The sequence below is a fragment of the Schistocerca americana genome, chromosome 4, assembly GCF_021461395.2.
Source record: "Schistocerca americana isolate TAMUIC-IGC-003095 chromosome 4, iqSchAmer2.1, whole genome shotgun sequence".
NCBI classification, from domain to species: domain Eukaryota; kingdom Metazoa; phylum Arthropoda; class Insecta; order Orthoptera; family Acrididae; genus Schistocerca; species Schistocerca americana.
This window is the reverse complement of record NC_060122.1, coordinates 818,776,752-818,798,879: the sequence shown is the minus strand read 5'-3', so window position 1 is coordinate 818,798,879 and position 22,128 is coordinate 818,776,752. Positions and strand designations below refer to the sequence as shown.

The window sequence follows — 22,128 nt, the reverse complement described above, 5'->3', positions numbered from 1 at the left end:
TATTTATTGATAAGTATTGTTTATTGCTTTTACTGTCCTAACATCTATGAAAAATGTTTTCCAATATTTCCATCAAATTAATATTTGGAGCATACATCTCCAAAATATTGAAAGGTGAGTCTTTTTATCTCTACTTTGTCATCCTTTCATGTATTAACAATCCAGTAAAACGTCATTAATTTATTGTCATATAGTAGCGATACAAATTAAACATGACTTTTGTTACAGCTAAAAGCAACATTGTGCTCGAGTCCCAGCGACCAGAAGGATTAGATAAAATTCGAGCCTTGGAGCAGCATGTCCCATACCAGAGGCCAGAGGTTCCAGAGCCAACTAGACAAAGGCCTGTGTTTACACAGCCATTACAGAATATTGACTCTATAGCGGAAGGGCAGACGGCTCACTTTGAATGCAGACTGATACCTGTGGGTGATCCCACACTCAAAGTGGAGTGGTTCCGTAATGAGAAACCCCTTGAAACAAGTAAGTTATATTCTTAAGGCAAAGAAAAACTTTGGCATAGTGACTTTATGGAGGTCTTATCATGAAGAGCAAATACAAAATGTTTATGGCTTTACGAGAATCAAAGTTAAGTGTGTGATATTTCCATTCTGGGGCTGTTACAGTTAACCTAGTCAAAATGGATTCAAAAGGTGTAAGATTCAAATCTATTTAAGATTCAAATTTATGTACAGTTGTACTTAGGTTTTACAAGTCTCGAACAGTGTTAGACTTCTTAATGGTGAATTAATTTATTTGGTAGAGTACAAGAAAGGAGAGGCTCGTGAGTAAAATTTAACTAACTTGTTTGTTGATTGTCACATATCGTTTGTGTCTTATGAGAGTCTCCCTTTTCTTCAGTTTTCTAGGTATTTAACAGCCATACAATCATTAAAAAAATCTAAAATGACAACTGAAGACTGTTGCGATTTAATCCTTACTGGCTGAACTTCTATCATGAGAGAATTTTGATGCTGCTCAGTATAGTATCCTGCTCACCAAACAGTGGCAGGGGAAAACACATATAAAAATTACGGAAATGTGCAAACTTCAGAGCCAGTGGCTCCTTCTTCTGGCAGAAGTGTTGGAGGGGAAGGAAGAGGAGCAATGAAGGAATAGGTCTGATGAGGTTTTGGAAGTGGGAGTGTTACGGAAAAGTTGTCCAGAACTCTAGGTCAGGAAAGACTTACTGGGTGAGATGAGAAGGAAAGACATTGTTGGGGACTGTTCTGGATGAGATTTGAAAACCCTGAGCTTAGAGATGGAAGATAGGGCAATAAGCAAGACAAGAGATTACTGACAAAACATCGTGCAAGAGTTAAATAAGAGGGGAATGCTTCATGAATTACACATAGTAGACATGTGGAGGTGGTGGGTGAGGAGAAAAAGACAGGCCAGAAAATGAAATATGTAGAAGACCAAAAGGGAGCAAAGAAAGTAATAGTTACTGAAAGGGAATGTTGTGACAAAAGATATTAGTGTAAATTAAGGCCAGGTGACAGTGACATGCAGCAACACGAGTTCCCACATCTGGAGTTCTAAGAAACTGGCATCTGGGAGTGGGATGGGCACAGATTTCAGACGTACCACCCACACCATACCTCTTGCTTGTCACTATTGATGCCACCTCCCTCTATACCAGCAGTCCCTATGTACATGGTCTATCTGCTGCTGAACACTACCTCAACCAGCACCCACCTTATTACAAACCTAGGACGTCCTTCCACCTCATCTTAATCAACTTTATACTTATGAACAAGTACTTTGCCTTCTAGTAGCAGACATACACACAGATCAGGGGAACAGCCATAGGAAACAGGATGGCTGCTTCCTATGCCAACCTTTTCAGGGGCCACTTGGAGGGGGCTTTCCTAGGATCCATAAGCCTTCAGCCCCTGGTGTGGTTAAGGTACATTGATGACATCCTTGCCATGTGGAATCATGGTGAAGCTGACCTGTTAAAATTTTTGGACTCTCTAAATACATTCTTGACAGTTGTCATTCTTTTCATGTCATATTCCCTCCTATACAGCCTTGGCATTCAAGGCAAATGTAATAATTACCCCACCTGCCTAGTTCAAAAAGTAAATTTCCTGGGCCATCACATTGAATCCTGGTATTGCTGATGCCTCCAATAAACAACCTAGGAGTACGTCTTTTGTCATTCAGCATTATCCTAGTCTTGAATCTATTTATTGGCTACTTCAAGGCTATGACTTCCTGAAGTCGTGCCCTAAAATGAGGTCCATTCTGTCTGATATTTTGCTCATCACACTTAGAATAGCTTTTCATCGCACCCCGCTTCCCTGCCCCCCCTCCCCCAACCCCTGTGACTGTCCTCGCTGTAAGATTTGCTTGATACACACTCCTGTGTTCACCTATAGCAGCCTTGTAACTGGCAGAACATACTGTCAAAGGATGAGCCACATGTGAAATGACACACCCACTGTATGTAGACACTGTTTGCTCTGCTACATTGGTATGACTACCATAGAGTTATCAGCTAAGATGAATGTGCATAGACAGAGGGCATCCTATTGTAGAGTGTGCTCTACAACATGACAGTTGTGACTTTGGTGCCTCTTTCATCATACGTGTCATCTGGATTCTTCCCCTTGATGCCAGTTTCTCAGAATTATGTAGATGGGAACTGATGTTAGAAAATGTCATTGGTTCTCACCACCCACTTGTCCTTAAGTTATGTCAATTCGTAGCTCTTGGCATTTCTTTTTGGTAACTATTCCTTTCTTCACTCTGTTTATTTTCTGTATATTTCATTTTCTGACCTGTCCCCCCCCCCCCCCCCCCCCACCTCCCCCCACTCCTTGCCCCTGCCTCCACCTGTCTACTACGTGTAATATACTTAGCTGTCCACTCTTACTAACTCACGCATGATATTTTGTAAGTAATCTGTCTCTTGCTTATTGCCCTATCTTCTACCTCGAAGTTCTCACGTGTCAGGTCTCATCCAGTGGAGTCCCCAACAATCAGTCTTTCCTTCTATTCCTGGCTGGTAAATCTCCTCTGATCAGGGTTTCTGGGTGACTCTTCTGTAACTCTCCCCGGAACCTAAACTTCGCCAGTCCTTTCCCTCATTACTCTTCCATCCCTTCTGCCAAAAGAAGGAACCACTGGATCCAAAAGCTTGCTCATTTTCTCAATTTTTATGTGTGTTTTCTCCTGCCACCACTTGCTATTTTTACCCATCCAATTATATTATATTTTCAGAAATTCATTAGTTTTGTTGATATATCAGAATAGATCCCATTTACTTGGAAGAAGTAATTAAAATGTAAAATTACAGAGCCCTTATACATTTGTGAATATACTACATGATGGTAGTGATAATGTGTTCAGAGTGGAAAGAAACACATATAACATCCAGATGAAATATCTAAAAAATGGTTTTCTCCACTGTCAAAGATGACAGAAAGAAGATGTTAGAAAGGCTGGAAGAAGGAGAGAAAATTAATTACTTTTTTTCTGACTTCATATTTGTCCAGATACCTATGTTGTAATTATTACTGTCCTGAACTTATGATAGAAACCCTGCTATAAAACAAAAAATTAGAATGTTGTTTGCTGAATGCTCATCTGAGGAAATACATCTGATGAAATACATTTCCATTTTACAAATCAATCGCCTAAGAGCAATGTGTAAATACATCTCCATTTTACAAATCAGTCATCTGAGAGCAACAGCCAAGGGAGATAAATGTCTTTGCTCTTTTTTATATTTTTTTAAATTTTTCGCTGCTTGTTTAGTTTGCTGTTGGACAGGACATACATATTGTGACTGGAGATCTTCATTTACAAAACTAATAATGTAACATATTCATTTCCTTCAGTCCCATATTGTTGCAGCAATTTCTGTGTAGATTTGAATGCAAGTTTTTGTTTATGATCTATTAATAGATATAAATAAATTTAAATTGTTGTGTTTTTTATTTATAGGCTCAAGAATTACGAAGACACATGACTTTGGCTATGTGGCATTGGATATGACACATGTTAGGGCTGAAGATGATGGTGTGTATATGTGCAGGGCTTCAAATGCTCTTGGTGAAGCTGTGACAACAGCATCTATGAAAATAAAAAGTAAGTATTACTGTAAACTGACGTTATTACATAGTTCAAGAATGAAGTAATGAACTGGAAGTATCCTCTGTTTCCTTTTTTATTGTTACAGCAAAGGCGGACATACAACTGGAAACTCAACATCCTCAGGGCATGAAACGAATTCAGCAATTAGAAGAAGGGAAAGCACCAGCACGGCCAGAACAACCAGAACGTGAATTTGACAAACCCATCTTCACACAAGTGCTCACAGGTCCATCTGAACTGTGGGAGGGACAGCATGCACATTTTGAGTGTCGTGTTGTACCAGTAGGTGATCCAAATATGCGATTTGAGTGGTACATTAATGGGACAGAGCTGAAATTAGGTTGGTACAGTTTCAATTTGTAAGACAAAATTATATACAGTAATATTTTTTTTCAGTAGTCTATCAAAATATTACATAAATAAGTCTTCATTTAATTTGTGGGAACAATGCCGTAACATGTAGGGTTCAATATGATATGTTTTTCTGTGCATTGCAGGATCTCGCTTCCATGTCACACACGACTTTGGTTATGTGAACTTGGATATTAACTCTGTCATTAGTGAAGATTCTGGAGTCTATATGTGTAAAGCCATAAATAAAGCTGGGGAAGCAGTGTCTTCAATATCACTGAAAGTAAAAAGTAAGTGTCTTTCCAGACAACTGAACAATTTCTTCATGAAATTATGTAACTTCTTCATTCTCAGTTTATAAAAGAATGAAGCAATTAAGAAGATTAGTACTACTAAGAGTAATGACACAAATACAATTCTTATGTCAGCAGGCATGAAAATTTGATAGTTGAGATATCTCATCCATGTAATTTACCCCCTTGTAGTTACCTTAATCTTGTTGGGCTTCTGATTCCATTCATTACCTCCCCTCTGCCCCTATTTATCCTGTTCATTCCCACTGTGTGAGCGTTTGTGTGTGTGTGTGTGTGTGTGTGTGTGTGTGTGTGTGTGTGTGTGTGTGTGTGTGTGACGTGCACACTATGCTGATATCATCAATCATCTATATATTGCTGCACTATAGGTATAACTTCAAACGTAAATGCTACATTTTAAATCAAACTGCTTTACTAACAAGTACTATTTATGGCTCTGAGCACTATGGGACTCAACTGCTGTGGTCATAAGTCCAAGTACTATTTATGAAATATGTGGTATCACATAAGTAAATATTTTTTTCTGTTAATTTCAGCACGTTCATCAATTATTGGAGATACTCTTCAACCTGATGCATGGCAAAAGATTCAGCTGAAAGAGGCAGAAATGAATAAAGTTCCTCCACAATTTGTAGATACAACACCTCAACAAGCACCTGTTTTCACAACTCATTTGACCAGCCATGATAAACTCGTAGAAGGTCAAAATATTTTATTGGAGGCACAAGTGGAGCCACGCACAGATCCAAACCTTCGAGTTGAATGGTTCAAGAATGGAAAACCACTTGCTACTGGCACTAGACTTAGGACTACGTTTGACTTTGGCCATGTCAGTTTGTCTGTCACTGGATTACGAGCTGATGATTCAGCCATTTACACCTGCAAAGCCACAAACTTACTGGGAGAGGCTGTATCAACTTGTACTCTCAAAGTTGAAGGTGAGTGTTGCTTTCATGTGAAGCATGTTGTAGTGGTCCATGTTCATCAATATATTGTTTGATGCTTTTAATCCTTTGTATTTTCAGATATATTTTTGTAACATTTATCCTTGAATATTTGTTATATACTTGACACTATTTGATAATTAATTTTTCGACACCCACTTGACATAGGCCATTTTGTTATGGGGTATTCTTCTGGAGCAAAACAACTTCTCATTTGGCAAGAGAAGGTAATCAGATGCATCAATGGGGTCAGAAATAATGAGTATTTTAGACCACATTTCAAGAAACTTCATTCTAAGATGTCCAACACATAGAAAAGAAGACCAACACAGTCAGAAACTATGACAGTCTATCAATCAACATAACACGTGTATAAACAACATCACACAGAAAAGGCTAATAATAAAAATGTTTTATATGATAGAAGAGTTAAAATGTGCCTTCAGAATATCTTCAGTACCGGTATTGATGTATTAGGGTGGTACATAAGTTTATATTGTCATTTTATCATTTGGCAATAGTGAGAACATTTCTGACATATTCTTGTGTCTGAGTCCATTAGTGACTCTCCACATTCAGGAAGACCTTTGGGGTTCATTGAAACACGTTAACTCACAATGACCCACGTCAGTGTACTCGAGACCTGGCAAATTCACTGAACTGCGATCATTCCACCATTGTGCGACATGAACAGCTAAAGGGGAAGGTTGAAAAATTGGATGTATGGTACAACTTGCTCTAAGACAAAATCGCAAAAATCACCATATGGCCACATGTGCATCTGTGCTTGCTCGTCATCAACTGGCTCATGAACAATACTGGCCATTCCTATCTTGCATCATTACTAGTGACAAGAAATGATGTCTTTATGCTAACATGAGGAAAAGAAAGGAATGACTGAGCCCAAGCAAAGCAGCAGCTCCCCTTATAAAGACCTATGCACATCAACAAAAGATGGTGAAAAAGCGATTGTGTGGTATACTACAGATTAAACTATTTACTGTCTGACTTCCAAGTTGATAGCTGATGTGTGGTGAAATGAGGGAGGGGACACATACATCCTGGAATATCAATGATAATATGAAAAGAATAGATTGCTATTCACCATAAAGAGGACACATGGAGTTGCAGACAAGCATGATGAAAAGACTGTTACATATAAGCTTTCGGCCAAAGCCTTCCTCAGGAAAGAGAAACACACACACATTCACACCAGCAGGCACAACTCGCTCACACGTGACCACTACTTCTGGCCAGTCTGGCCAGACTACAACAGAAATGTGCTGAATAGGAGCAACAACCTAGAGCAGGTGGGGAAGGGGGAGGGATAGCAGGATACGAGTGGGGGAACTGGAATCGGTGCTGTCTGGTGGAGCATGCAAGGACTAGATGTGGCAGGATATAGCTGACAGGCATAGAGTCAGGAGGCTGTGTGGAAGGGAGAGAAGGAGAAAAATGGGCAGTGGAAGGGAGAGGAGCAGAAGGAAGGGAAAAGACTGGATGCACTTGCAGAGAGCAGTGTACAGTGAGGATGAGGGGAGGTCAGTTGTGAAGAGGTGACAGAACAGAGGAGGCAGGAACAGTTGTGTGAAGGGTAGAGGACAGTCAGTTACTGTAAGTTGAGGCTGGTATGACTTCAGGAGCGGAGAATGTGTTGCAAGGGTGACTTTCATCTGCACCCAGTTCAGAAAAACTGGTAGTGGAGGGGAGGATCTAGAGGGTCCATGTTGTGAAGCCGCTATTGAAATCCAGTGTGTTTTGTACAACTGTATGTCGTGCCACAGGGTGACCCACTTTGCTCTTGGCCACAGTTTGGCAATGGCCATTCATCTCACCCCCTCCAAAAGTAATGTTCTGTCTTCCACCCAAACTTCAGAACATCCTAGTCCATCCCTATGCCACACCCAACCCCAATCCCTTGCCACAGGAATCACGTCCCTGTGGAAGACCCAGGTGTAAGGCCTGCCCAATCTGCCCACATGGGACACCATATTCCAATCCTGTCACAGACGTATCCTACTACATCAGAGATATGCCACCTGTGACAGCAGCCATGTCATATACCAGCTCTGCTGCAATCATTGTTCTGGTTTTTATATTGGTATGACCAGCCAGCGGTCCACCAGAATGAATGGCCACTGCCAAACTGCAGCTAAGAGCAAACTGGACTAACCTGTGGCATAACATGCAGCCGAACATAAAGTACTTGATTTCAGTGGCTGCTTCACAATGCGGGACATCTGGAACCTCCCCCCCACCATCAGCTTTTCTGAACTGCTCAGACGGGAGTTATCCTTGTAACATTATTCACCATTCCTAAGATCATTCTGGCTTCAGCCTCCTGTAACCTACTATCCCACACCCTCCACCCAGCTATTTCTGGCCCCTCTGTGCTATCACCTCCTCACAATTCACCTCCCGTCACCCTCACTGTTCACTGCTCTCTGCGAAGCATCCAGTCTTTTCCCTTTTCCTGCTCCTCTCCTTTCCACTCCTCATTTTCCCCCTCCTCTCCGTCCCCCACAGCGTCCCAGTGCTGAGCCTGTCAGCCCTGGCCTGCCACCTCCAGTCCCTGCATACTGTGCCAGGCAATGCCAATTCCTCTTCCCCCAATCTTACTCTGCTGTCCCTCAGCCTGACTGCTGGTAGTGATCACGTATTTGTGAGGTGTGCTTGCTGGTGTGAACATGTGTGTGTTTCTCTTTTCTGAAGAAAGCTTTGTTCAGAAGCTTGCAAGTCGGCTCACTATTGGATCATGATAATGTATTTCATTTTTCATTTGCATGTGTCTCTGTGTAGTTTTTTCATCTTATCCATGAGATACATGACTACGATTGTAACTGTGTTCTAAATTAAATCAACTTCAGTCATAAAACATGTTTTATTTATGCCTAGCACAAGTCATACATTGTGGGTTCATCTTCAGATGCCACTTACAGTCCTAGTATACTTTGGTTATTTCAGTGTTTGTTACAAAAATATTCTGAAATTACTACATTTATATCACATCAATTCAAAACTTCCTGTGAAGTTATTTGAATGTCCACATGGAAGTTCAGTTACTGTAAAGTTTTACAGATATATTTATGCAACATTGTGTATTTCATAAACACAGAAGATAGAGGCTGATATCATTATGCACAACACATCTCAATGCCACATTATAAACAGACTTGCTGTCTTTAGAGTAATGTTGCAGAGAGCAGTTGTTTTAGCTCTTACTGCAAATTAACTTGCCAGAGAGGCAGTTGTTATCAGGCATGTGTCAAAGAGAATGTGGACATATTTCTTTTGAACCATTTAGGAAAATCAGTAACAGTGGACCATTTGTATAACATCGGAAAATTAAATAAATGATAGGCTAAACATTTTACATGCTGAAAGCATGGGAAAGAAACTGGATGTTTTGGAAGAGTTGGAGGCTATCATTCTTATACTTCCTAAAAACAATGAAAGATATGCTTAATAAAATGATGAATATAACAGTCATAATCTTTTTTATCAACATTATTTTGGACTTTTAAGAAAAAAGGATAATGCAGTTTACAAAATGAAATCTCTTTGCAGTAAAGTGACAGAAACTTATGTGTCTGAATCAACAGACACTGAAAACCTCTGTGACAGTTTGTTGTATTGCATATCTGTGACATGTTTTATTTTTGAAAGAAAAAACATATTTATGTATTAATTTTGTGTTATGCAAAGAAATGTTCAAAAAATATAACTATAAATCTTTGAAGCAAGTGTATATTCAGCTGTACTTTCAAATACTGTTGACGTATGTTCTATTACACAAAAAGAAATTGCAGAATTGAAACAATAAACAAAAATGAGGAAACTGAAGCCACTTACATGTAGTTGATTGATTTATGATGCATAGAAACATACAATAACTCAGAAACTTCACAAGCTATTGAGCTAATGCTTTTCTTCTCATTTAAGTACACACGCTCACATATACAGCAACACAGACACCCACACACGTGAATGTAATTTAATATGTTTTTTTCCCATTTGAGAGCAGTATGGAGCCCGAGTTACCATTTTCCTCACTGTATTCAGCATTGGATTGCTATAACAAAGCCTTAAGAAAGCAAACCAAGTTTCAGAAAGTCACTTTTTTAATTGTCAGAACAGTCAAAAAGTCTTATCAACCTCAGATTACAGATTTTCTTTTGGGTTGTTTGCAGTTGATTCATAGTCCTAGTGCATCACTGTCATGTAGTCAAATAATTACAGTATGATCATACCCCATCAGTCATAAGGCTTACAACCTAATCTGTATATAACTTTTTCATAAGTACTGTGATTCTTCAATTTTTCAGATATTATGATATTATGAACATGTGACAATAATTAAAATTTACGCCAATTCAAAAATATCAAACACTGTCAAAAAATTCCAGCAAAGAGTAGGAAGAGTCATTCGCTATTTTTTTAAAGTAAGGTCATGCATAGCTCAGTTGTGTTACCACTTTACCTGCTTCAACGTTAGGTTCTTGGCAAAATGTTGTCTATTGTATTAATGAAACAAAATGCTTATTTCCTTGGTTCACAAAATTTTATTATTATTTGTGTACAAGAAAATGGACTTATACAATAATACAGGTTGGACAACAATAAAAAAATGAGGTCATGAGGATCCCTATTTGTTTCAGTAAGTTCTTAAAAGACCATCTGGGATGGAATCAACGAATGAATCTGATAACGCTCTTTGCTTTGATAAAAACTTTATTTCTCTGTGATTTTCCCAGAAATGATTCCATTTATTATAAGGTGGTGAAAATAGCCCAAATAAGCACTTCTGATTCAATCTTTACCACAAATGAAAGCTAAAGTTCGAGTTGCAAATTTTGCTAAACCCCGTCTTTTACATAGATCAAGGATTTAAACTGTCCAGTTGATATTTCTATTAAATTGTAGTTTCAAGAATGTGGTAGACCCCAATCTTACTATTTCCATACCCGTACAATTCATATCCACTCTTTTCTGCTGCCACCCCTTTTTTCGTTCTTGTGGCATTGAATAAACTGTATCTTCTTGATAGTGATACGTACATGGTTTGTGAAAAGTGTGTTTTTATCATCTCTGAAATGAAAATATGTTTAAGATATGTTTACTTATTCCAAATTCATGAGGACTATTTTGCACAGGGTCTGAAGAAGGAACATCAGCATTTCTTTCTCTGTAAATATGTATTATGTATTTTCCTTTTATGACATGTTTTACATCCTTGAGGATCTCTTTGCTATGGATTTATGTATCAAAAAGTATATATAAACTAATCTACTATTGAGAGTTAGACAATTTGACATGAACAAGTCTAGAATCTCTCCAAAGATTGTGGTTGCAGTAACAGTCAGGCTTCTACAGTTCATTACCACACATGTGAATAAGTCGATAACTGCTACCAGATTTGAAGAATTCACTGTATTCTGAAAATTTGTCCTATTATTGTTACAAGTAGGAATAGTAATGTTAATAGTTATCACAAGTATTAATTTCTCAGTTAATTGGATACTAACTGTTTAATATGTTACCATAAATTAATTTGTTTTGCTAAAGTCTCACTTTATTTGACTTTCCAAAGTTGTCTTTACATTCCCTCTTATCATGCTACGACAAAACTGAATCACGTAATTACAGAAAAATTAAAGACCAGTATAATTTTTGGTATTGCATAATGCTTTCATACCATTCCATAGATCGACACTGGCTATTAGCTGGATCACTTCGTCCTGAGGCCTTACCAAAGATTGAAGCTCTTGAAGAACCAAAGGCTGGTCGTCCTGAAGCTCCTGAGCCTACCTATGAATCACCAGTGTTTATTACCCACTTGAATAACGTTGTCTGTACTGAAGGCGAGAGTGTTCACTTTGAATGCCACGTGGAACCTTCAAAAGATCCAACACTCAATATCGGTGAGTACTGATGTCCATGTCTTGTCTGTTGCACATGGCTGTTTTCTTCTGTCATTCCATTAAAAAAGCAACTTCTGTGATCACCTTATATATTTGGTAATCTGAAGAAATGCAAGAGGCCAAATGCCACCAAGTTAATTAATTGTATCAATGTTTGTTGATAAACTCCAAAAAAATATATTGTTTTGAAATTGTTGTCACTTATTAAGTATCGTGCATAGTGAGTGAAGTACACAGTACTTCCATCACACTAAGTATGGAGAAAATAACATTCATTTTGGACCATTAGTACAGTAGCACTGATGAAGTTTTTATAAATAATGTTTGGCAAAACTTTCATCCCTGGAAAAACATCAATTTTAAATTTAAAAATTTAATAAACACAAAGTTAAGCACATAAAAAGAAAAAATTCTTTAAATGAAACAACAAGTTTACTGTTACAAGACAATGTTTATTTGTCTCCATGGTGTGTTTCAAAGGTTTAAACGTCCATCATCAGGTGGATTTACATTTGTTAGTACAGCATTTGTGTGTGTGTGTGTGTGTGTGTGTGTGTGTGTGTGTGTGTTGTGCTATGATTTTTTGGAAGAACTTGTGGCACTGTCTAGTGGAGAAACAAAACACTGTTTCAGAACAAGGATTCTGATTTCTTTTGAGAAAAAACTGAATGTATATCTAATGGTAAAAATAAAATAAGTAAAATAGTGTACCTCCAGTGGTCACAGATTCCTTTCACTGTCATAACACATCACATGTATACCATCATAATTTATAAACAAATATGTCATCTGGAAACTATTAGGTGCAACGATCATACAGCAGAAGAGAACGTTATCACAAAGTGCAAAGAATATACATTGTAACAACATTATGTTCTGAAATAGTGTTTTGTTTCTCCACTGAACAGTGCCACAAGTTCCTCCAAAAATTTGTAACTCAACACACATGCACATGTCATACTAACAAATGTAAATCCTTCTGATGATCGAGGTTTAAATCTTTGAAATGCGTGATGGAGATAAACAATCAGTGACTGGTAACAGTAAACTTGTGTTTCATTTAATGTCAGTAACAGTCATGGTAAAGCTTAACCTAAAATGCTTGCATTGAGAAAAATTCTATTGGAAAAAAATTGTTAAATGTGCAATGATATAGATGGGCTGGCCAGTACTTACTTTGCGGTAGCACAACTGCCATTACTGCCAGTGAAAATGTAAAACTAGGAAACAGTATACCTAGATGTTGGAAGCACAACTTTTTTCTTCAGAGAGGAAAGATGATTGAATGGAGAGAAGTTGGGCTGTGGGGTGGGTCAGATTAAGAAATGATTTGAAGTGTGGTGGGGGTTGGGGAGTCGGGCATCAAAAATATGGTAGCAAGCATTAAGATTTAATAGAAGGGAGGGACAGAGTGAGAGGGAGAAATGGGCCAATTGAAGAAGAGAAAGCATCATTGGAAATAATGATGCTAACAAATTGTAATAAATGGAAATATAAATTAAACAAAAGAGTAAGAGAGGAAAAAGTATAGATATAAAAAAAATTATAGAATAAAAAAAGAGAAGAAGGATGAGTGAGCTCCAACTTTTATCACATTCTATCTTTTTGTTACATGTTTTCTGTATTTCTGGTTTCCATTTTTTCTCTATTTTAATATACTTTATTGACATTATTCTTGCAGAGAGCCACATTTTTATCTTCTTCTTTTTGTAATCTATCCTTGCTTTTCGCTCTATAGTTCCATTCCATTTTCTGTGAAACAAACCATTCCATTTTATCTGAAATACATCTGTAACAGTGCTTATTATTCTACAATCTTTGACTTAATACTCTCTCTCTCTCTCTCTCTCTCTCTCTCTCTCTCTCTCAGGCATATATTCCTTCTGTTTTATTTCCCTTCCTCCTTACCCAAGTTGAGTTCCTATTTGTTTGAATTAAAGACAAATAGGGGCAAAGTAGAAATGAGATAAGAGGTATTATACACACTTTACTTTTACCTCACATCAACACAGTTTGTTACGTTTGAGTCAAAGAGAATTTTATGACACACAGAATAAGTATGAGTAGAGTAGGAGAGTATGAAAAAACATAAGAAGGAAAAATGAATAAAAAAAAGGTATCCATCAGCACAGAAGAAACATCAAAGAGATAAGTGAACAGAACATGTCTGGTGGGTTCAGGGAATAAGAAGCGTAGCTTAGAGCAGAGTAATACACTTTATGTATGAATCAAGAATGGAATATTAATGATCACACTGAATATATCAGGATACCTTACTGATGCTATTGCAAGATTTTAGTCAGAATCTCAATCTTTTGATAAATTAAATTCCTTCTTAAGAGACTAAGCAGGTAAGAAATAGATATTTCGTATGTTGATCTTGCATTCTCCCATGATTTTATTTAAAAACTTTTTTTTTCATAAATGTTCTGTCATATGTGTGTGTGTGTGTGTGTGTGTGAAAGAGGCAGGAGGGCGTGGGAGTGGAGCATGGTGTTACGAGAGAGAGAGAGAGAGAGAGAGACTGTACTGTATATGTGGTTTTTTTTTTGAGATCATTCTTGTTACTGTTGGTTATCTGCATTGATAAAATGGTTCTGTAATGCATACACTCTTTTTCTTTTACAGAATGGTTCATAAATGGCAAGCCATTGCCCACTGGTGCTCGCTACAAATCCACTTATGATTTTGGCTATGTGGCTCTGGATATAATTCATGCTTATGCAGAGGATTCTGGTGTGTACAGCTGTAAAGCCACAAATAGCAAGGGACAGGCTGCAACATCAGGAACTCTGAAATGCACAAGTAACTAAAATTTAATTCTAGATATTAATTTATTATTATAGAAGTCACTTTACTTTGAAACTATATCTCTCAATTTGGAATGGATTAATTTCTTACTGCTCAAGTACGGTTCTACATGTAGTGATGAGGGATCTATGACACTGTTCTTTTTGTCTCCTTTTACAACACTGGGTGAATCATATTTACACTGCTTCACAAAATTTAAGGACCAGTTTTTTCAAACCCAGTAATTGTCTCCCATAGTGACATATAAGTTGGAAATGTGGCTCAAAGGTGCCTCCAACCTAGCTCAGTATGTGACAAAGCAAGCTGGGATAATTTTACTTCCCCTCTTGTTTCGCCATCTGCCTCCTTAAATTCGTTTATTCATTTTTAACTAATTACCACTGACACACATGAATGTAATCTGTATTTCCATAAAAGAGAAAGGTTGGCCCTCAGTTCTAAAGAATATAACACCAGATCTAATTTTGTGCTTAGTTTTATGTATGTAACTGATTTTCTAATTTATTTCAACTATTCCTAGTTAGTACCTTTTGTTATAGAGTGAAATCAGTAGTTGTTTCATAACTTAAATTCTATTGTTGACATGTAAACAAATACAAATTCTGTACTAATTATAAACGTTTGAAAGATGAAACACTGGTATTCTTAAAGGATCTGTTTGGCTCTATTCATAAACATGTTAGTAAAGCCAGCCCTTAATTGATTCCAAAGTAATTAACAGTTTTGTCAAAAGTATTGTTTGTGTAACTATAAATGTTAATTTCATCATTTAAACAAATTATTCAGTCTAAACCTTTGTGCTGATTTTCGGCTTGATTGTGTTCCGGCCGTGAGTGTTAACGTCAATATTGGCCTCGCCAGAGGTACTGGACTGCCGAGTTGGCTGCGAGTGGCCCTCTGGCAACGGGGAGTGGAGGATTAAACAGCACCAAGCAACAAGGACAGAACGGCAGAGTGATGGGGTCCATATGGTCCAAATTGTGCATTTAATACTTTTGGCACTCTGTGGTAGTGGACTGATGGTGAAACTGAGACGCTTGGAATTCAACACTTTTGTGGAATGATAAGCTGTGGGCTCTGCAGTTGTATGGACACAATTACGGCGAGCTGTGGCCGATGTCGTTTGTGGGTGTTTTGCCATGGCAGATAAACAAGACAGCTTGAGCCCAACCTGGACCTGCTGTGCTGTAGCATGTTCGTCCACAATAAGGATGTCATGATATTGGAGAAGAAAGTAGTGGAATACTGCACATGTACTAACCTTCAGTGACTTCTGCGGTGTCAGTTTGCTTAACTGTGTGGAGATTGAGCAGTAACTGTCACTTTTCAAGGGAATTGATGAGTGTGTAAAAGTGCGGCCAATGCTGGATGGGCGTTGTCATAACGTTATTATATTTCTTATTTGTGAACATAAGTTTGTTATCAGGATTACTCATTGAATAGATATGAAATTCAGATCTGCACTGTAGTTCAGCAGGTTACAAATACTGGAATTTGTTGCTGTTATTCGAGTCTGTTTCCCTTAGCACTGTGAATATGATGGCGTGTGACACACATTTGAGAGTTTGCTGTGTAGTTGTGAATTCATCATTCACACAAAAGCCAAGGTGTTTTGTTCTTTTTAATTCTATAAAAATTAAAATCTAGATCTGTATTTGAACACACGTGTTTTGTAGATGAGCTCTAACTATTCCAACTTTGGGCCTTTTTTAAAATACTTTTACTGCAAAGTAGTACTTTGCTCACTTTCTCACTGTTTCATGCTTCAAGTTAGTGATCTACATCTACATCCATCTCTGCAAATCACTTTGAAATGCACACAGAGAATACTTTCCATTGTACCAGTTATAAGAACCTTTTCGCATTCAGAGCTTGGGATGAGTGATTACTTAAATGCCTGTATGCGGGCTATAATTCACAATCTCAATGGGAGTAATATGTAGGGGGGTTGTAATATATTCCTAGATTTCACACTTGAAGTTGGTTCTAGAAAATTTCTAAGTTGTCTTTTACTATATAGTTTGTGCCAGTCTTCAAGTGTACGCCAGCTCAGTTTCTTCAGCGTATGTGTGACACTCTCCCATGGGTCAAACAAACCTGTGACAATTTGTGCTGCTCTTCTCTGTGTGCAGTCCATATCCCATGTTAGTCTTGTTTGGCATGGTTCCCACACAGTTGAACACTATTATAGGGTGGTTTGCATTAGTCTATTGTATGCAATTTTCTTTTTAGACAGATTGCTCTCCCAAGTATTCTACCAGTGAGTCACATCCTGCTGTCTGCTTTACCTATGACTCCACCTGTGTCCACATTGTATTTCATATCCCTGCAAAGTGCTACACCCAGGTACTGTGACTCACTGATATTGTAGTCATTGGATATTACATTTTTTTGCTTTGTGAACTACAAAATTGTACATTTAAGAACATTTAATGCAAGTTGCCAATCTTTGCATCAATGTGAGATTTTAGCAAGATGAATACTTGTGCAGTGTTTTACAAATATTACTTCATTATACATAACTGCATCACCTGTGAAAATCTGAGACCACTATTAGTATTATCTGCCAACAGACTTCCCTTTGGTACTGTTGAAGATCCTTCTACATCAGTCGACCATAATGGGTGGAGTGTCTGGTTTGAAATGTGACACACCGTTGCTATTAAAGTCTGTTGATGTTAATTCCAATGTCAGTACTATGAAGCAAGACACAGAATAGTGGCAGAAACCAGTAACAAAATGTCCTGAGGTGACAAGACCATACAACTTACAGAATAGTTGGTAAAACGCATTTACAGCCATGAAAACTATTAAAATCAAACTTATTTTCGCATACAAGACAAATTGCTTTGGGGAAATGAATTCCTGCATGAAAATATTTTGATGAAACAAAAGGCACCTTGAGAAAACCAATGTCTGTTGTTAGAAGAGGGAGAAAAATAAAGAAAGGTTCAGATATAATTTTAAAGTGAACAATACATCTTTTGACAGAATGAGAAGGTAGAGCAGAACACCAATATAATGACTGCAGTGCTTCAAGAGGTTATGGATGCAAGAGAGGAGAAAGTAGTGGAAAAATGTTAGTAAACAATTTTGTATGAAGAAAGAGAGAGGAAACAGATTAGCAGGCAAAGGAGATTGGGGTCATCTGGGTTCAGAAACATAATATGCTCCATTATACTGTGGAGGCATATCTCCTAAGTTTCTGCTTGCTAAAATTATAAGTGTTATTACCCAGGGTGTGGTTCAGGTTGAAATGATCTGATATGAATCATTTCCTTGATAGTAAGGCATTATTCCTTTTTCCTAATTTTTCCATGTCTCTTTTTATCTCTGCTTGCTCTTCACAAAAGTTTCCTCTTTATGTTTTAATTCATTACTTGTTCTAAATTTAATTTAATTTTTTCCTTTCTTATCACTTCATGTGAACTATGATTTCTCTGTTAGTTTGTATAGCATACAAAATTTGTTATCTTATTCTGTGTTGAGACAGGAACATCTCTTATAAATGTTGTCAATGTAGAGTTCGTCCTTTGACAGTCAACAGTATAAGTATTTTAACCTGTGTGTTTGTATTTAGGCTTTATTTAATTATTTTGACTTCATCATTTTTATTTTATATAATCAAATAAGAGAAAGATACCATTAAAAGAACATAAGAAAATCAATACATTGAGAAGGTTCTGGGTGGCAGAATCATGAAAAATTATTCTTACAATGAATTCCACTGAACTGTATAACAGTTTACATTTATTGCATGAAAATTTACAAGCATACATTCATTGTGGATTCTTGAGTAGAACTAAAACAATGTAATGACTTCTCATTTGATTGATACAATTTATAAATACATACTTGTGTGATTATTCTTGACCTCATTTTCTCTGAGGGCCCCTTCAACATCAATGCGACATCAGAAACTTCATGGCGTACAAGTGTCTGCTAGTGAACTCCGACTCCATGCCACCCCAAGATTACCTCAGACAAATAACAATATGACGTCAACAAATTTATACACTTAACATAACATATCCTACATAAAAATGCGGACCTGTGCACCATTTAAATATGTGCTTTAGTGTAATATTAATAAATGACACAGTTACTCATTTATATGCGACGATGAGGGTTCAGAAAACTTTTCAGTTCTGCCCTTAAGAAAGTATTCTGAATTGAACTACTCAATTTCTGTAGCCTCACAACAGGTTTTGTTGACATGACACCTCTTTGACCCATTATTCAGAAGGTTTTTAACTTTTGTTAAGCCCATTTCGACTGCTGTTTACATGTTACTAATGTTATAAAATTCTCTTAGAGAATGTTTTTGGCACAAATTAAATAAATTATTCTACATTGTGTGATTGTTGTAATTGTCCTTTTTTCTCCTCTTTCAGGCAAGCAAGACATCTTCTTGCAGACACAACATCCACAGGGTGAAGCAGGCCTTGAGGCTGTGCGTGAGGCAGAAGGAGCATACTTATCAAAATATCAGAGGCAGCCTCTAGCTCCTGAAAAAGATTATCCAAAGCCAGTATTTGTGGTGCCACTTCAAGAACAAGTAACACTGAATGAAAATGAAGCTTTGCATGTTGAGTGTCAAGTTGAGCCCAAGGAAGATCCAAATCTCAAAGTTGAATGGTTCTTCAAAGGAAAGCCTCTTGAACATGGTAATACCTTGGTACCAACAGATTATGCTTGTGTACTTCTGTGTAATACAATGCTGATATATAATGAATGTGTTAATTAGTGTCAGATGTTCCTAAGTTTTTTAGGTCACAAGGAAAACAATATATATGTGTTACTACTGATGTGTCGGAAATATTAGGAGCTTGCATTTAGCCAGAACATTTTTGGTACATAAGGTACTTTGAAAGCCATGATCAAGAAAGAGAGGGGTGGAGGGGGAAGTAGGTGCATGGAACTAATAGAAACCAGTAGTCCTGATTTGGTTGCAGCAAAAGCTGAATGTTGGATGCTTTAATAAAACTGCTGAGCAAAAAAAGTTAATGCCAATCAGAGTTGGTAGAGTGACACATACAAATTACTGTAACGTAAAAACATATATACAAATAAAAATAATAAAATGCCACATGTAATATGCTCACAAGTATGTATAAAGAAATAGATAAAATTATAATACTACTTTGAGTAATATAAAACAATACGAAATTAGACAAAGGAAGAATGGAGAAAGAAAAAAAGGAATGTTTCTCAGTGGATACAGTTGATTTACAAAAAATACTTTGTACGAGTTACATCCATTTTGGCCCTAGGCCTTGAGTGTATTCTTCTCTTTGGCAGAATGCCATCACAGTGTACCATTTTCTCTTCACTCTCGAAATGAATGGAACATCTGTCATATTTTTTGTTCCTTTTGACCTAATTTCTTTACACCTGCAGTTAGTGAATGATACAAATTGTAGTTCTATAATAGGTGACTGCTTAGTCCTTTGAAGATTTCATTTTGGTGTCTGCTTTACAAGCCCCTTTTTTTTGCAAGGCTGTGAGGGCAGGTCGTCAGTCGTGCTTGCATAGCTCAGTCATAGAGCACTTGCTTGCAGGAAAGGTCTGGGTCCAGGTCACAGTCTACTGCACAGTTTCAATCTGCAAAGAGTCTTAGATCAGCACACACACTGCTGCAGAGTGAAAATTTATTCTGTGAGCAATCTTGTAGGTTATCACTAAGCCAATTCTCCACATCAGCCTTTCTTCCAAGAATGTTAGTCCTGCAAGGCATGTGGGAGTACTTCTGAGAAGTTTGGTACGTAGGAGAGAGGTACTGGCGCCAGTAAAGCTGTGTTGGCAGGTCATGAGTGATGACTGAGTAGGTCAGTCTTAAAGCACTTTCCCTTGAAAAGTAAAATTCCTAGGTTTGAGTCCTTGTCAAGTTCACAGTTTTAATGTGCCAGGAAGTTTTGTTCTGTTTTGTTTTTATGCTGTAAACTCTTTATTTTCACATCAGCTGCATTGATTCCTTTTCTCATTTCCTCAGTTAACTACAATAAAGTAAGGAAAAAAGGATGATTTAACCATGAATATTTGGACTGCAAAAGAGGAGAATAGATATCTCAGTTGGAAAACAACTAGATAATGACTTGATCATTATGTTGTTGAAGGAATGAATCCAGTATTTACCTGAGTTACCTTAAGGAGACCATGGAAAACATGTCAGGAAATTCATAAAAATTATGTCACTGGTCAGATACAGGAATGTAATGACAATGGTGAAGATGAATTCAAGAACATTTAGTACAGAGGAAGTTGAATGAAGAATTATAAATAGCATAAATGGGTATACAAAGTCTGAGTGTGAGGGAAGCTATTAGTGCAGCAGTGACAGGAGGATATAAAATTTCTGTTCATCAAATATGAACTGTAAAGTATAAGGTGAAGAAAGACACTGAAATTCTCACATGCACGTCCCACAACATTACATTTATGTATAATAATTGAAGTCAATTTTTGAATTGCTCTAATGCTCACAACTACAAGTCAAGATTTAAAAAAATCCAAACAAACACAACATGCTCACCTAGAGTTTAGAGTGAGAACTGCATTATATAGTATTACTGTTCTAATATTTTTTCTACAGATGTAGGGTACAACACTGAAAATTATGTGAAATTTAAAAAATATGAAGAGAATCTTTTCTTAGCCTCCTTAGAGAAGTTATGTGAATTATAAGAATGAAGATCTCTAATAGAACTGTAGATAATATTATTCATAGTTAAATAAGTCTCCCTTGTTAACTGTATATAGATGAGTATCATTATAGGGCCATAGTTAGAGTTATAAAATAAACAGATACAAGTTGAAACAAACACTAACTTGCTGCTAATTTGATGTGTGACACATAGGCACAAAAGAACTAACCAGCTTTTCAGCTACTCTTCTTTTAAACAGTGATGTGCACATTCAAAGGCAGCTGCGTTATTTATTCTGCTCAGAGAGAGAGAAAGGCAGAACTGTGCACTGAAGTTGTGCTTTCGAGTGTTCTGCTGAATTATTGTTTCCATTTTATGCATAACTTGGCAGGAACACACCATGACTGTGAATTATTGTTTCCATTTTATGCGTAGAGACCCAGAAGCACACCATTAATCATTCACATGGGGAATGCCTGAGAGATCACAATACTTTGTAGCGTTGCCAGTGTGCCCCCTGTCTCTGCCTCCCACCACATACTCAGGTGTTCTGTCCTGTGGCAGCTGGCAGTGCTGGGATATTCAGTGCTGATGAGAGACATTATTCTACTTCCAACTCACTGTTGAAAAATTTATGTACACATATCATTATCATTATCTTTGATTAATGCAATATTTTCTGTGGTTGCCATATGTCACCCATAATGAATTCTGCAGTGGCAAAATATGTGTCACCGTATGTATACTAGTACGAATCTCATTTTTAATCTGCACCTTTTAGTGTACGCTACAGACACGTACTATAAAATAATGCTATTGGCTTAAATTGCGTTGTGCATGTACACTGTCCATTGCTTCTGTGCCTTGCCCCATTACCTGGCTTCTCATGTGTACACACATGTGGCCATTCAATCACTAATGTTTATGAGAGATTATTCAAGATGAAGGATGTGAGAGGAAGAAAATGCCTCTTCCACCAACTGGGATATTTTGTAGGTTGAGTGAGTCACTGAGTAGCACATTGACTCTGGATAAAGGG

The 22,128-nt window shown here is 37.4% G+C and overlaps 1 protein-coding gene across 1 annotated transcript in view; it reads left to right on the top strand.

The window, feature by feature from the left end:
• LOC124613827 (titin) overlaps positions 1-22,128 on the top strand; it is a 524,266-nt gene that overhangs the window by 133,496 nt on the left and 368,642 nt on the right. Inside the window, exons 38-45 of the mRNA XM_047142550.1 lie at positions 229-483; positions 3,955-4,098; positions 4,190-4,444; positions 4,602-4,745; positions 5,306-5,707; positions 11,419-11,634; positions 14,263-14,439; positions 18,840-19,112. Of these exons, the coding sequence (XP_046998506.1) occupies positions 229-483; positions 3,955-4,098; positions 4,190-4,444; positions 4,602-4,745; positions 5,306-5,707; positions 11,419-11,634; positions 14,263-14,439; positions 18,840-19,112 (1,866 nt within the window). The remainder of the gene's footprint in view (positions 1-228; positions 484-3,954; positions 4,099-4,189; positions 4,445-4,601; positions 4,746-5,305; positions 5,708-11,418; positions 11,635-14,262; positions 14,440-18,839; positions 19,113-22,128) is intronic.